We start from the raw sequence: 16588 nt of genomic DNA, 5'->3' as shown, positions 1-16588 counted from the left end.
AAGGCTATTAAAAATTAAATTTCTACAGGACTTCGAAGTAGTGGTGCTTCATATTTAAGTAAAGGAGAGAAAGAGGTGGGAACTTCTCTGGATGTAGAAATGGAAGCGAAGGGCTTTTGCAAGATCTGTGCTAGGCTCTTGTATACATTGGAACTTCCACATCTGCAAATGACCCAAAGCTCTTCCAGGTGGGGAAACACTAAAGGGTTAAAATACAGAAAGGTGTGTGAGTTTAAGTGCACAGTAATAGTGGTGGATAATAGAGGAGACACACTTCATTGTGAGCAAAGGTAAGGTAATACCTTAAGGTACATAATTCACATTGGACTTACAGAAAGATATACAGTTATCAGAGTCTAATGGGAGTTATCAGACTCTAATGACCATGTAAGAGTTTTATCTGTGGGAAAATGCTACACGAATGTTAGTGATAGTAAGAATAACCCTGGGGTCTATAGGCTCTGAGTCAAAACCAAAAATCCATTAAAATGGCCACAACTCTTCAAAAATGATACATAAAATGAAGAAAATCTGAATGAGGAAAATCAGTCTGGAAGGGTGAAAGCTGAGTATATGTAATGACCAACATCAGTAAAGCCATGTGTATACAGTAAACGTGGGCTTATGTGTAAATTCTGTAGTACAGGGACTATGAGTCTTTAGAACCTTTTAAAGGAAGTACTGCGCTACACTTTACAAAGAACACGGCAAGCCTATGCTTCGATAGGTGATCTAGTCCAAAACTACAAGAACATGCTTAAAAGTTGCAAACGTTAGCCGTCATCTTTATCATCAACCCCAACATCTGAGGGCAACCCTGTAGACAACAACCAGATTTTCCCAATGACAGCCAGAGAGAAGTTGGACCTGAACTCATCACAGAGGCGACTCTAACTCTGTATGTCTACTCTTCAACTCTCAGGATTATACTTTTCCACTTTATTATAGAAACAATAAAACGGCAGAATTCCATTACACTTCCCAAATGCTGGTCTATTATGTACATAAGTATAATGTATAATGATCTCCAGGTCTCTTAACAGATTTTTACTGATTTTTGTTTTTAGTCATATTTTTCTTAAAGTTCTTTAAAAATCTTTCCCATGAATATTTTTTGAGTAAGTCTAAATTTGGTAAATATCTTACATGACAATGATTTTCTGGTTTTCATCCTGGTAATTTATTAAACTAGGCTGGACAACACAGCTTTTCATTTACCAATAGGTTCTTGTTAAGTGATAAATATTTATTAAATTGTTATGCAAACTCTCATTTTAATACTTTTTATTTCTCCAGCTCATTCTGACCCTCCTCTCTCTGATCTTACTTACCTTACTACTGTTTAGTTTTAAAATGCAATTTAAAAAAGCCAAAAAAAATGGTCTTATGGACAATTACAATCTATTATAGCAAGTATAGGCCAGCAAAAGCCCGGCTCATTGAGTCTGTTAACAACCAGTGATATGCACATTCACCAATTTCTTAGCTGCTCCTGCACTGCCTGACTAGCATGCAACTATATAGCTCAAGGGCTACATTTTTAGAATTCCACTTTTTTCTGTCCTTTACAATTTTACTCACACAAAATATATCTAATGGTTGGTCAATCAGCAGCATATGAAATTTTATGACAGCAATTTTCTGCACATCCAGAAAAGGGAATCCAAGACATGAAAAATGCCTCTTAAAGCCTTCCGATTATTTTGCTTCATAGGAATCAAAACAGCAAAAGATAGTGCCCATAAAGAGTATTTATGTTAAATTCACCTTGAGAAAGTATGTTATCATTGTCCAATTAAGTAGCAATGAAACAGGGGTAACTGATAAACAAGAAAATAACCCCCCTGGAGAAGGTAATATGTTTGTGCCCTTGTTGAAGGAAATTATCTATAAGACCACTGGGCTCAGGCAGATTAATGAATAGGCACTGATCAGCTAAGTAAGAGTATATTGTACAGAAAAAAATATGTCATTATTATGATATGCAGTCACACTCAGAAGCAGAAAAATTACATCTTTAAGTAGGAGAAAAAAATTTAAGGTATGTAATACATTATCACTTCCCTTAACACCAAATTCAAACTAAGAAGGCAGCAAATGCCACATGAATGGTGTAATAATAGTTCACATATATTATGTTTGACTTGTGTTGTCCAGAAAGTCATGAGAATATAAAACATTAATTTTAAATAGTTGTATTTTTAATTTAAAACTAAGGCTCTTAATTTTAATGATTCTAATCAGCACAGAACAATGATCAAAAACTTTGTGAATACATTTATACTTTATGCAATCTAAGCAGTGATATGGCAGCTATCTGAGTTACAACTACGATCACAATATCCAATTTCTACTGCCCGTGTATTCCATTTCACAGGACTGTGAAAATGTAACTACTGTGATGTCAATATTTAGAAACGATCTGGAAGAGGTAGTCCACAGTGAAATCTTCAATATGACCATAAAACTAATGTTGCATCAACATAAAAATGTTCACATTCACCAACAGGCAGAACAGTGACCACTAACTTTTCAGAACATCTCTTAGACAATTCACTTTAATTCAATTTAACAAACATATATTGAGCACTGACTACATGTCTACTATTGTACCAGATACCAGGGATGCAAAGATGAATCATATCTCTGTCCTTCATGGAATTTAGAGCAAGAAAAACAGGTACAATACACATAATACAATAATTATATTCCACTATAATCTAGCTTTTAAAAGTGCAATGAGAACACAGAAAAGTGAACTATTTATTCCATCGTATTTACACATGTGCAAACTTTCCTGATTAAATATACTTATTATTTTGTTTTTCTTTCAACATTACTGTTTTACATGCATCTTTGTCTATTGTCTTAAATTCCAAAAAGTATACACATAATGAATGTAGTAACTCTGCTGGGGTAGAGTAGGACTTAGGGCAATAGAAGTCTTTACTGTGTGAGCTGGACACACCCAGGAAAGAGGTTAGTAGAGAAGAAAAAAGAACATCTAGGCAGAATGAACTGCATGAGCAAAGACCCAGAAGCATGCAATACAGGGTGCCTGAGTCATAAGGAGTGGCCTAGAGCGGCCACCAGCACAGGGTAAGTGAATGGGAACACATATGCAGACCAAGATTAGAAAGGCACTCTGGAGCCAGGCCGTCGAAGCTTTGTGTTACGCCATGCGGGAATGCTCTGAGATTTTTCTACAGCAAGGGAGAATTACCAGAGGTCATTAATCAGGAAAGTAGTACAATCAGATTTGTGATTTAGAAAGACAACTCTGACCACTGTGTGAAGGATGAACCCGAGGCAGGAGAACCGACAGAACGACACTGTAATCTTCTAGAAAGGGATCGTAAGGAGAAATGATACAAGTGAAGAGAAATGAAATAATAGGTGAGGACACTTCAAAGGAAAAATACAAGCCATGGGGTTTGACTGAATCTTCAGAGTGAGACAGAAGAGAGAGCAAGAAAGGTCAACGTTTTCAGTAGCATGAAAAGAAGTAGAAACAACAGAATACTCCATGGACCCAGGGCTGAACCTTTACCTGGTTACTGCCCACTCCTCACATGTGCCCTGTCCATCAGGTGGCTCTAGTGCCAGGTCCCAGTACCTCCCTCTACCTGATGCTCTATATGTGAATCTCTTGAGAAAATACAAAGAAGCTTTTGTTTTGTAGCAAAGGATCAGGGAGGTGCTGAGGCAAGTTTTTCATGTTGCTCAGATCATACAGTGCATTGTAGCATTTATAGATCAATGAAAAGCAAAGCTGAAAGTTATACATTGATCGTATTAAAATAATACCTAATGGATGTACCTGACAACTAACAAGGCACCTTTTAGAATGACTTTCCAACTGCTTCTTTAGTTGCTTTCTTAAAACTATATTGTTTAGTTTTAATTTCAAGTCTATGTAATTCTACTGTTAGGGATCATCCATTCATTTTAAGTTGTACATTTAGCAGGGTACTTACAAAATGTACATTATGACACCTATGCTCCAAATGTCACACTGCTGGCTATAGTCGTGGGCATTGATAACTTCAGGGGCTGCCAAACAAGCAGAAATAAAATAATATTAATAATACAATAAATGACTTTTAAATGCTTAAACACAAAGCATGAAAAATGTGCTGATGTGCTGTAATTTATTCCCCCACAGGGAAAAAGAGAACCAACAGCAGATGTTAAGTGAATAATGTACAGGCCTTAACAATTGATGTCGCTGTATCCTCGCCCCTGTTATTTAGCTTCTAATGGAACAATGGCACACACTGTATAGCTAAATGCACAACTCTTCATCTCTTTCAAACTGTTAAGAAATGATTTTGCAAAGATGGTGTACTTATAGTAGAAGACAACAATATCTCAGTTCTTTGCCAAAAATAGAATTGAAAACATACCTTAAGTAGATACAATTTTTAAAAAGCCCAATATGTAGAAATCTGGATTTACAGAGAAACTAAGATAAAGTTATAAATCACTTCAGTAAAATGACAGTAGTAATAATGACATCACAGCACTCCTATGACAGTCTGAATTATCTTCCACATTTTCTAAATGAGAAAACTAAGACAGAGAGCTCCTATAACATAACTTGATCTAAAAGCCAATTAGTCCCAGGATGATGACTAGGATGCAGGCATTCCTGACTCCCCAACTCTGGGCTACTTACTTACAATGTGTCCTCAATAGGGTTCCTTTAAACAATCTCCTCAAAGTAGAACTTTTTTTTACTTTGAGGTAGCACATTTTTTAATGATTAGATTTTTTATAATGGCTGGCTTTCTAAAAAGTCACATACGATATTCCAGGAATATATCTATTATACTTCTACAGCTAGGTAGCACCACACAGGGCCGACTGTAAGTTATATGTGGATTCACCCCTGTGTCGTTCAAGGGTCAACTGCATGTATTTGAATAGAACTTTAAAATTTCCAAAGTACTTTTGTATAGATGATGTTATTTGTATAAATTATGTTAAGAATCATGTGAGACGAGTATGTAGCCATGACTTACTTTGCCAGCGAGGAAATTAAGGTTCAGGTACACATATGAAGTGACTCACCTAAAGCGACACCGTTACACAGCGCCTCCCATGTAAAAGGTGTTTTTACTTTAGAAAACAGTTTCAATCACCCCCCCGAACACACACACAGCTTTTATAATTACTAAAAGCAATTGAAATTTCATTTCCTCTGCCTATTATTAAAGGAACTAAAAAGCAACAACAAAGGAGTTAAATAAGGTAAACAGAAGAAAAAGAACAGGCTCAACCGTAGATAATTAACAAACTGAATAATTCTTCTCCAAATCACTGAAAATTAATTAATTAATATTTTCCTTTAAGCAATTACTTGTATTCTTTAACTCTACTTAAACTTTTAAAATATGGAATCATTAAAGCTCAAGTTGCTCTATGGCTGCATGTCTACGACAAGGGCAGATTCCATGATCCGATTCCCTGACAGATCTCCATGTAGGTGCATCACACAGCAGGGGCCCGGAATTTGGAGCCCTCACTCCTTCTTTCACAGTCACCTTACTTATCAGGGGCATTTCTACTTGCACTGTCATCAGAGCTCTCACAGGGAGGCAAAGGCCAGACTGACTGGGCCAAGAAGCCATTTAGGAAGTCAACAAAACTCCACAAACCATCTGCCTTCTCTCTTGTTCTCTCACTTGTCTCACAGTGCAGACAACTAATAAGCAGGCATAAAACTCAGGGTGCTTGGATATATTTTCCCCATGTAACTACAGACCAGATGTCTTTTGCCAACAGGAGGATATGAACAGAATCTAAAGTAGCCTCTTCCCAAATAAGATAAAACAATTTAGAAGCTTTATGCATCAAGTAGACAAAAAAACAATGAACTAGGTATACTGCTCAGCCATAAAAATGAATAAACTACTGATATAACAACACAGGTAAGTCTCAAAATCATTACATGGAACAGAAAAAGACAGATACAAAAGAATATGATTCAATTTATATAAATTCTAGACAAGCAAAACTAAACTAAGGTAATGGAAATCATCAGTGGTTGCTGGGGTCTGAGCAATCGACTGATAGGGACACAAAGGAAATTTCTGGGGTGATGGAAATGTTCTATATATTACTGGGGTGGTAATTGTACAAGTATATGTATTTGTCAAAACTCATTAAACTTTACACTTAAAATCTGTGCATTTTATGATATGTAAATTATGTTTCAATAAAGTATATTTTTAAGAAATCTACTAAAAGTACAAAAAGAATCTATCAAAGCCCTATGCTGGTGAGTGACTTTAATAACTCTCTTAGAAATCAACAGAGGAAGCAATAAAGATTAAATTAACAATATTGACTGGGTGGCTGAGATGGCAGAGCAGGAAGAACGTGAACTTCCACAGACACACCAAAATTACCACCACTTACAGAGCAACTGTCTATAGGAATGACCTGAAAACCAGCAGAAAACAATTTCCACAACTAAAGACATAAGTAGGAACTACAAGAATATGGATAGGAGGGGTGCAGACACAGTAGAGTTAGGACCTACGCTCTCAGATCGGCGAGCCACAAACAGGAGGAATGTCACGGTCTTGAGGTCCTCCCCAGGGAGTGAGTGCTCGTGGTCCCACATCAGACTCCCCAGCCCAGGGGGTACTGCACCAGGAATACAAAGCCCCCAGAACATCTCCCTCTGAAAACCAGCAGGGTTTATGTCAGGGAGAGCTGGAGCACTACAGCAAACAAGAGACTCCACTCTTCAAGGGTGCACACAAAATCTCACCCATTCTGAATCCCAGCTCAGAGGCAGTACTTTGAAAACGGGTCAGACTCACTTGCTGATCTTGGAAAACCTCCCAGAGAGGGAGGGAGCAACTAGGACTCCCCCTGGGGACTGGCAGCAGCCATCTTGGGGAGTTCATTGTAACACGTGGACACTGGTGCTGGTAAGCACCATTTTGGATGCCTCCCCCTAGCATTTGTGCTGGGACCTGCCCCATCCACCAGCCCCACACCCCTTGGTAGACAGCTGCCAAGACCTGGCCCACCCGCCAGCAGACTTACACCAGCACTAAGCCCCCCATACCATTCAGACACCATGTGGGAACCCAGCCTTGCCCACCAGCAGGCCAGCAGCAGCCCCATGCCGTTAACTCTGCAGTAAGCCTACCCCGCCTTCTAGCTGGCCCAGAGCCACTGGACGTGACACAGCCTGAAAGCCAACCAGGCTGGGGGCCAGTCCCACCTACCAGTGTGCTCACAGTAGTCAGCCCCACCACAGCAGAAGGGTACATGCAGCCCACATAGGAGTTGCCCCAAGAACATATAGCTCCAGTGACCAGAGGGGAGCATGCTGCTGGGCCCCACAGCACATCTCCTATATAAGGCCACTTCTCCAAGATCAGAAAATGCAACCAACATACCTAATACATAGAAATAGACACAGAGAATTGGGCAAAATGAGAAAAAAAACTGCAAAAAGCACAAACACATGAAGTCTAAATAATATACTACTAAACAACCAGTGGTCCACTGAATAAGTCAAAGAGGAAATCAAAAATACCTAAAGAGAAATAAAAATGGGAATACAATGATCTAAAATCTGTGGGACACAGCAAAAGTAGTTCTAAGAGGGAAGTTCATAGAGACACAAGCCTTACCTCAGGAAACAAGAAAAACCTCAAATAAACAATCTAGCCTTACCCCTAAAGTAACTAGAAAAAGAAGAACAAACAAAGCCCAAAATTAGTAGATGGAAGAAAAAATAAAGATCAGATCAGAAATAAAAGAAATAGAGACTAAAAAGATATAGAAAAGAACAATGAAACTAAGAGCTAGTTCTTCAAAAAGATAAAATTGATAAACCTTTAGCAAGACTCATCAAGAAAAAAGATAGAAGGCACAAAATAAAATCAGAATGAAAGAGAAGTTACAACCAACACCACAGAAATACAAAGTATTGTAAGATATTACTATGAACAACTATATAACAATAAAATGGACAATTTAGAAGGAACAGATAAATTCCTTGAAATGTACAATCTCTCAAGACTGAATCAGGAAGAAGTAGAAAATATGAAGAGACCAATTACCAGTAATAAAATTGGATCAGTAATTTAAAAACTCCCAACAAACAAAAGTCCAAGACCAGATAGCTTCACAAGTAAATTCTATAAAACACTTAAGAAGAATTAACACCTATCCTTATCAAGCTATTCCAAAAAGCTGAAGAGGAAGGAGGATTTCCAAACTTATTCTACAAGGGCAGTGTCAGCCTGCTATCAAAACCAGGTAAAGACACCACAAAAAAGAAAATTATAGGCCAATATCACTGATGAACCAGATGTAAAAAAACCTCAACAAAATCTTAGCAAACCAAATTCAATAAAACATTAAAAGAATCATACACCATGAGTAAGTGATATTTAGTCCAGGAACTCAAGGATAGTTCAATATCTTCAAATCAATCAATGTGATACACCGCATTAACAAATTAAAGGGTAAAAACCATATGATCATCCTAATAGATGCAGAAAAAGCTTTTGACAAAATTCAACATCCATTTATGACAAAAACTCTCCAGAAAGTGGGTATAGAGGGAACATACCTCAATATAATAAAGGCCATAATGACAAACCCACAGTGAACATCATACTCAATGGTAAAAAGCTGAAAGATATCCTCTAAGAGCAGGAACAAGACAAGGATGTCCACTCTCACCTCTTTTATTCAATATAGTATTGGAAGTCCTAAGTCCTTATCTGATCGATAAGAAAAAGAAATAAAAGGAATCCAAATTGGAAAGGAAGAATTAAAGCCATCACTGTTTGCAGATCACATGACACTGTATACAGAAAATCCTAAAAATGCCAACAAAGAACTATTAGAATAAATGAATTCAGTAAAGTTGCAGGATACAGAATTAATATTTAGATATTTATTGCATTTCTATACACTAACAACAAATTATCAGAAAGAGAAATTAAGAAAACAATCCCACATATGGATCAATGGAACAGAATAGTGAGCCCAGAAATAAACCTACACACCTAAAGTCAATTAATCTTTGACAAAGGAGGCAAGAATGTACAATGGAAAGAAGACAGTCTCTTCAACAAGTGGTGTTGGGAAAGCTGGACAGCCACATGTAAATCAGTGAAGTTAGAACACACCCTCACACCACACACAAAAATAAACTCAAAATGGCTTAAAGACTCAAATATAAGACATGATACCATAAAACTCCTAGAAGAGAACAGAGGCAAGACATTCTCTAACATAAATCATACCAAACTGTTCTTAAGTCAGTCTGCCAAGGCAACAGAAATAAAAGCAAAAATAAACAAATGGGACCTAATCAAACTTACAAGCTTCTGTACGGCAAAGGGAAACCATAAACAAAATGAAAAGATAACCTACAGACTGGGAGAAAATATTTGCAAATGATGCAACCAACAAGGGCTTAATTTCCAAAATATACAAACAGCTCATACAACACAACAACAAAAAAAACAAACAACCCAATAAAAAAATGGACAGAAGACCAAAATAGACATTTCTCCAAAGAAGAGAGACAGACAGCCAACAAGCACATGAAAAGATGCTCAACATCACTGATTATTAGAGAAATGCAAATCAAAACTACAATGAGGTACCACCTCACACAGGTCAGAATGACCATCATTAAAAAGTCTACAAATAACAAATGCTGGAGAGGGTGTGGAGAAAAAGGAACCCTCTTACACTGTTATGAGAATGTGAATTGGTGCAGCCACTATGGAAAATAGTATGTAGGTTTCTCAAAAAACTAAAAATAGAGCTGCCACATGATCCAGCAATCCTACTGCCAGGCATATATCTGGACAAAACTCTAATTCAAAAGGCTACATGCACCCCTACGTTCATACTAGCACTATTCACAATAGCAAAGACATGGAAACAACCTAAATGTCCATTGACAGATGAATGCATAAAGAAGATGTCATACATATATACAATGGAATACTACACAGCAGTAAAAAAAGAATGAAATAATGCCATTTGCAGCAATATGGATGGACTTAGAGACTATCACACTAAGTGAAGTTAAGTCAGAAAGAGAAAGACAAATACCATATGATATCACCTATATGTGGAATCTAAAATATGACACAAATGAACCTATCTACAAAATAGAAACAGACTCTCAGACATAGAGAAGAGACTTGTGGTTTCCAAGAGGGAAGGGGAGTAGGGAAGGGGTGGATTGGGAGTTTGGGGTTAGCAGATGCAAACTATTATATATAGAATGAATAAACAAGGTCCTACTGCATAGCATAGGGAACTATATTCAATATCCCATGCTAAACTATAAAGGAAACAATATAAAAAAGAATGTATACATATGTATAACTGAATCACTTTGCTGTACAGCAGAAATTAACACATTGTAAATCAACTATACGTCAATTAAAAAAAAAGACAACAATCCCATTTACAATTGCAACAAAAAGAATAAAATACCTAGAATAAATCTAACTAAGGAGGTAAAAGACCTGTGCTCAGAAAACTACAAGACAATGATGAAAGAAATTGAAGACACAAATGGAACGATATACCATGCTCATGGATGAAGAATTAATATTATTTAAATGACCATACTGCCCAAGGCAATCTAGAGATTCAGTGCAATCCCTACCAAAATAACAATGGTATTTTTCACAGACTAGAACAAATAATTCTAAAATTTGTATGGAAACACAAAAGACCCTCCTGAATAGCCAAAATAATATTGAGAAAGAACAGAGCTGGAGATATCATGCTGCTTGATTTCAAACTATAATACAAAGTGACAGTAATCAAACAGTATGGTACTGGCACAAAAAACAGACATATAGATCAATGGAGCACAACAGAGAGCCAGAAACGAACCCACACTTATATGGCCAATTAATCTATGACAAAGGAGGCAAGAATATACAATGGAGAAATGACAGTCTCTTCAATAAATGATGTTGGGAAAACTGGACAGCTACATGCAAAAGACTCAAAATGGACTAGTTTCTCATACCATATACAATTAAAATAATCTCAAAATTGATAAAAGACTTAAATGTAAGACCTGAAACCATAAACCCCCTAGAAGAAAACAGGCAGTATGCTCTTTGACACAGGTCTTAGCAATAGTTTTTGTATGTGTCTCCTCAGGCAAGGGAAACAAAAGCAAAAATAAGCAAATGGGACTACAACAAATTAAAAAGCTTTTGCACAAAGAAGGAAACTATCAACAAAGTGAAAAGGCCACCTGCTAAATGGGAAAAGATATTTACAAATGATATATCTGATAACGGTTAATAATCAAAATATACCAAGAATCATACAACTCAACATCAAAAAACCAAACAACCTGATTTTAATATGTGCAGAGGACCTGAATAGACATTTTCCAAAGAAGACATACAGAGGGCCAATAGGCCCGTGAAAAGGTGCTCAACAACTCTAACCATCAGGGAAATGCAAATTAAAGCTACAATGAGATACCACTGCCCTCCTGTCAGAATGGCTACCACCAAAAAGACAACAAGTAGCAGACGTTGGTGAGGATGTGGAGAAAAGGGAGCCCTCATGCACTGGTTGGTAGGAATGGAAATTGGTGCAGCCACTCTGGAAGATAGTATGAAGATTCTTCAAACAGTTAAAAATAAAACTGCCATACGATCCAGCAATTCTACTTCTGGGTATTTTTCTGGAAAAAAAACCAAAAAAACAAAAATACGAATTTGAAAAGATGTCTGCACCCCTATGTTCAATGCAGCATTATTTACAATAGCCAAGATATGGAAGCAACCTAAGTGCCCATTGATAGATGAATGGATAAAGATGTGGTTTACATATACAATAGAATACTACTCAGTCACAAAAAATTCAATCTTGCCATTTCCAACAACATGGATGGTCCTTGAGGTTATTATGGCGAGTGAAATAAGCTAGAAAGAGAAAGACAAATACTGTATGATCTTACTTATATGTGGAATCTAAAAAACAAAACAGACACTATAATACAAAATGGACACAGGTTCATAGATATAGAGAATAAATGGGTGGTTGCCAGGGGGTGGGGGGGGTAAATTTTCTAGGTGGTTGGGATGTGTTTGATGCTCATGTGAATGTGTGTTAATTTATCTAGCCTTTTGGTTTTTCTGTCTGGCTTTCTTCATTATACTAGGTAATTGTGACTTAAAGGTTTCCAACTTTTAGGAGTTTTCTCTGTGATTGAACACAGGATTCATTTTTGCAAATGTTACACTGGATATTTTGAAATTTTCTGAAAAACATAAATTATCAAAATGACTCAAGAAGATGTGAAAAACTTGAATAACCTAATATAAATTAATAATAGAAACTTTATCCCCCAAAGGGTATCAGGACCAAAAAATTTTAAGAGGAAATTTCATCAAATAATTAATGAACAGGTAATTTCTATTGTTTAAGTGGTTCATGAGCATACAAAAAGTGAAAATATTTTATTTTTAAAATGAGGATATTATAAACCTAACATCAAAAAAGACAAGGGCAGCTGAAAGAAAGAAAGCTACACTCAAAGTTCCTAAATAAAGTGGTGACAAAGTGAATATGGCAGTACATTAAACCAAGTGGGGTTTAATCCAAAAGTACAAGGATGGTTCAACATTTAAAAAATCTATTAATATAATTATTTCATTAATAAATTTAAAGAGAAAAAATATATGATCATCTCAATAGGTACAGATTTGAATAGACATTTCATCAGAGAAGATATATGAATGACTAATAAGTACATGAAAAAAATACTCAACATCATTGGTCATTAAGGTAATGCAAATTAAAAATCACAATGAGATACTACTTCATAACCACTAGAATGGCTATAATTAAAAAGATAGATAATATAAAGAGTTAGCAAGGATGTGAAGAAACTGGAACTCCCATACATTGCTAGTGCAAAGGAAAATATTAGAGCCACTTTGGAAAATTGTTTGGCAGTTTCTTGCAAAGTATAAACATAAATAATATATGCCCCAGCAATTTCACTCCTCAGTAGCTACCCAAGGAAAATGAAAGCACATGTCCACATAAAAACTTGTACACGAGGGACTTCCCTGGTGGCGCAGTGGTTAAGAATCCGCCTGCCAATGCAGGGGTCACGGGTTCGAGCCCTGGTCCGGGAAATTCCCACATGCCATGGAGCAACTAAGTCCATGCGCCACAACTACTGAGCCTGTTCTCTAGAGCCTGCGAGCCACAACTACTGAGTCCGCAAGCCACAACTACTGAAGCCTGCATGCCTAGAGCCCGTGCTCTGCAACAAGAGAAGACAACGCAATGAGAAGCCTGCGCACCACAACGAAGAGAAGCCCCCCCTCGCTGCAACTAGAGAAAGCCTGCGCACAGCAATGAAGACCCAACATAGACAAAAATAAATAAAATAAATAAAATTTTTAAAAAGCTTAAAAAAAAACTTGTACACGAATGTCCATAGCAGGATTATTCATAATAGCTCCAAACTGGAAACAATCTACATGCCCATCAGCTAATAAATATATAAACAACATATAACAGACAACTGTACAGCAATATAAAGAAACAGACTGCAACAGGGATGTACCTCAAAAACATCATGCTATGTGAAAGAAGCCAGGCGTATAAGTCTACATATTGCATGATCCCAGTTATATGAAATGTCCAGAAACAGCAAATCTAGAGAGATAAGGATTAGTGGTTACCTGGGGTTGGGATGGGAATGAGATTGAGTGCAAATGGGCCTGAGGCAACTTCTGGGGGTAGAAGTGTTCTAAAACTGGATTGTGGCGATGTTGCACAACTCTGTGAATGTATGAAAAAATCACTGAATGGTACATTTTTATGGTATTTAAATTATACTTCAGGAAAGCTGTTAAAAATCACATTTAGAAAAATGGGCAACTTGGTTTATAAAATATATTTAATCAGTACTCTATGAGAAACCATTAGATGGCAATGAAATTGGATAAAAAATGGAAAGAAGCAAAACATATTCATGATTTTAGCATGAATTAATAAAACAATAATTAAGTTTGGGTGTATGATTACCTAAGAGACATAAACAGCTATAAGGAGAGCCCAAAGAAATAATGAAAACTATAATCTTTGAAGATAAGAACTATGAGAAATCTGCTAAAACAACTAAAATTATTTGACCTACGAAAAGGTAGCTTGATCAGGGCCATTAAGTCATGATGTGAAGTTGAACTGCTCAAGTTTTAATCCATACTAGTTGTTCTACTTTTTCATATAGAAAAAAATCATTTTAAGTCTACTAACTTACCCATATAGATAGGTGTCCCACATGTGGTCTGCAGCATGGCTTCACTCCTTCCTTGCTTCTTCACCGCTAAACCAAAATCAGTCACCTACAAGAAGAAACTCATACAGAGTCACCTGTGTTCCAGTCCCAGAATTCACTCGTTCTGCAAATAGGACTTTCACCGCATTGTATTGCATTTAATTCAGGGATTCTTGAGGATGGAGGGGCTTTACTTGTATTACTAATAAGGACCTTGCTTCCCCTCCCCACCCACCCCTCCTTGTGAAGAAGAAACTTGGTAAAGAGAAGCTTGGTTTGTCAAATCTTGAGAAAACACCCATGATGTTGACTGTTCATTCCTTCTAATTAAATTCACCAGTTCAACATAGGAAGTTGTTCTTGCAAGAAGGCATTTAACTTATTTTCAAATAAAAAAGTTATTTTTATAAAGTTCTTTCACTGTAAAATACATTCTGGCCTTAGTAAGTTTATCATCTATTTTTCTGATGCTCAAGCTATGTTCCAGTTTAAAGCACTGTTATAAATGCAAATCATTATCCTTGTCAGCACTCAAGGAAACTCCCCCCTTTAATAATTATTTATAAAACATTATCTCTAGTAAATGCTATCTTTTCTTTACTATTATTTCCTTTGTGTTTCTAGAGTATATTAATTTAAAAAATTATTATACTATTAAAAACTACGAGAAGCAAATTAACAGGAAAAAAACCACAATATAGCTACAAATACACAGGAGGCCTACTGCTGCAACTGCAGTCTTTCTGCTCAGTTCTAAATCTTGGTCATTAAACATTTGGTTATTAAATATTCAGTACGTGCCCTTGGTCTTGTCTTCCAAGTTGGAACAGCCTTGGGCTGAAAGCAGAAAAACACATTTATTGATCACACAACCAAAGATAGGCTTTTGGTCCACTGACACTGAATGGAAAGTTTCCAGTACCGTATGGAGTAAGAAAATATTCCTATCAACAATGTGATATCACTATTTTTCTAAAGGGATTAATAAATTTCTCCAGGAGTGTTCACAATGATCCTACTTGTAGCATTATGATACATATCTTCCTCCACAGAAAATTTATACAGATATCAAATATATAAAAGCTTTCATGATCCAATTCAGTTCTTTGGAGATCATTTATTCCTTTATGCACAAAATATTAATTGAGCACATACTATGCTTCAGGCACTACTCCAGGTACCAACAGCGAATAAGACACACAGAATTCCTGCTCTCATAGAGTTTACAGTGGAAATATTTAAGAACATTTACTTTACTTGGGTAAAACAACAATGCTGTTAAACCTATTTAAATGCAACAGAGCAAGTTATTCACAGACAACATTTTATTCCTAAATTAACACATTCATATATTTTGAAAGCAGCACTTTGCAAGTGCTAAGTAATAAATAATGTATCCTATCATTTATTTGACATTAAGGAACACTTAATTTGAATAAAGTTTTCAAGAATAAATACTTGGCACATTAATTTTTCTTAGGACATAAATATTAATACCCAAATTATTAAATTTGGGTATTTTTAAATGAGAAATACAGACTTTATTTTTAAATGAGAAATACAGACTTTAGCATTAATTTAGTATCAAAGGCATAGCCAAGGTGCACTTTTTCTCTAGATCTATAACACATTTACATCAAATTACAAGGCATAATTTTGAAATTAATTAGAATTCAGAGCATCTGTTTGTTTGCTATTAACTAATGATTTAGAACTATCCAAATGAATATGTACTTTAGAAAAATTCAATAGCACCACTTAACTTGTAAAATTATTCTTGTCAGTCACAACCTCTTTTGTGAAAAATTTTAATTTTTTTAGCACAAGCACTTAGTTTTGGCTGTTTAAAAGCTTTCAAAATGTATCTAAAAAAAGGATGTACTTTGCCACCCCACTATCAAACTGTTTATAGGCAAATACTTACCACCATTTCTAATATCTTACCTTTATGTTTAAGTTCATTTCATCGTTAGCATCAATAAAGCTGCTTTTAACCATTATGTTTTCCAGTTTTAGATCTCTATGTACTATATCTACCAAGAAAATAAACAACAAATCAAATGAAATGGATAATGAAAAAATAATTAGAGAGGACACAAATAGAACAAATTAATATACTTGACCAGTTAACATCCACTGTTGAAATATTTGAGGAGGGCCAGGTATAATCCTGTCCTCTTCTACTCCCTGATATTCAAATCCCTTTTCTCCATGTTTCTAACCTTAAGGAGCCATTTTCTTTGACTCCCT

At 36.1% G+C, this 16588-nt stretch overlaps 1 protein-coding gene across 9 annotated transcripts in view; it reads right to left on the bottom strand.

Moving 5' to 3' along the window:
• The window catches only part of STK33 (serine/threonine kinase 33), a 194696-nt gene that overhangs the window by 64903 nt on the left and 113205 nt on the right, over nt 1-16588 (bottom strand). For all 9 annotated transcript variants that reach the window (XM_067038700.1, XM_067038701.1, XM_067038697.1 and 6 more), the window contains 3 exons: nt 16283-16371; nt 14321-14405; nt 3978-4053 (listed from right to left, as the gene is read on the bottom strand). In XM_067038700.1, the coding sequence (XP_066894801.1) occupies nt 3978-4053; nt 14321-14405; nt 16283-16371 (250 nt within the window). The remainder of the gene's footprint in view (nt 1-3977; nt 4054-14320; nt 14406-16282; nt 16372-16588) is intronic.

Source organism: Kogia breviceps, chromosome 7 (genome assembly GCF_026419965.1).
Source record: "Kogia breviceps isolate mKogBre1 chromosome 7, mKogBre1 haplotype 1, whole genome shotgun sequence".
NCBI lineage: Eukaryota > Metazoa > Chordata > Mammalia > Artiodactyla > Physeteridae > Kogia > Kogia breviceps.
Note: the sequence above shows the minus strand (reverse complement) of the source record. Positions and strands in the feature narration are given on the sequence as shown.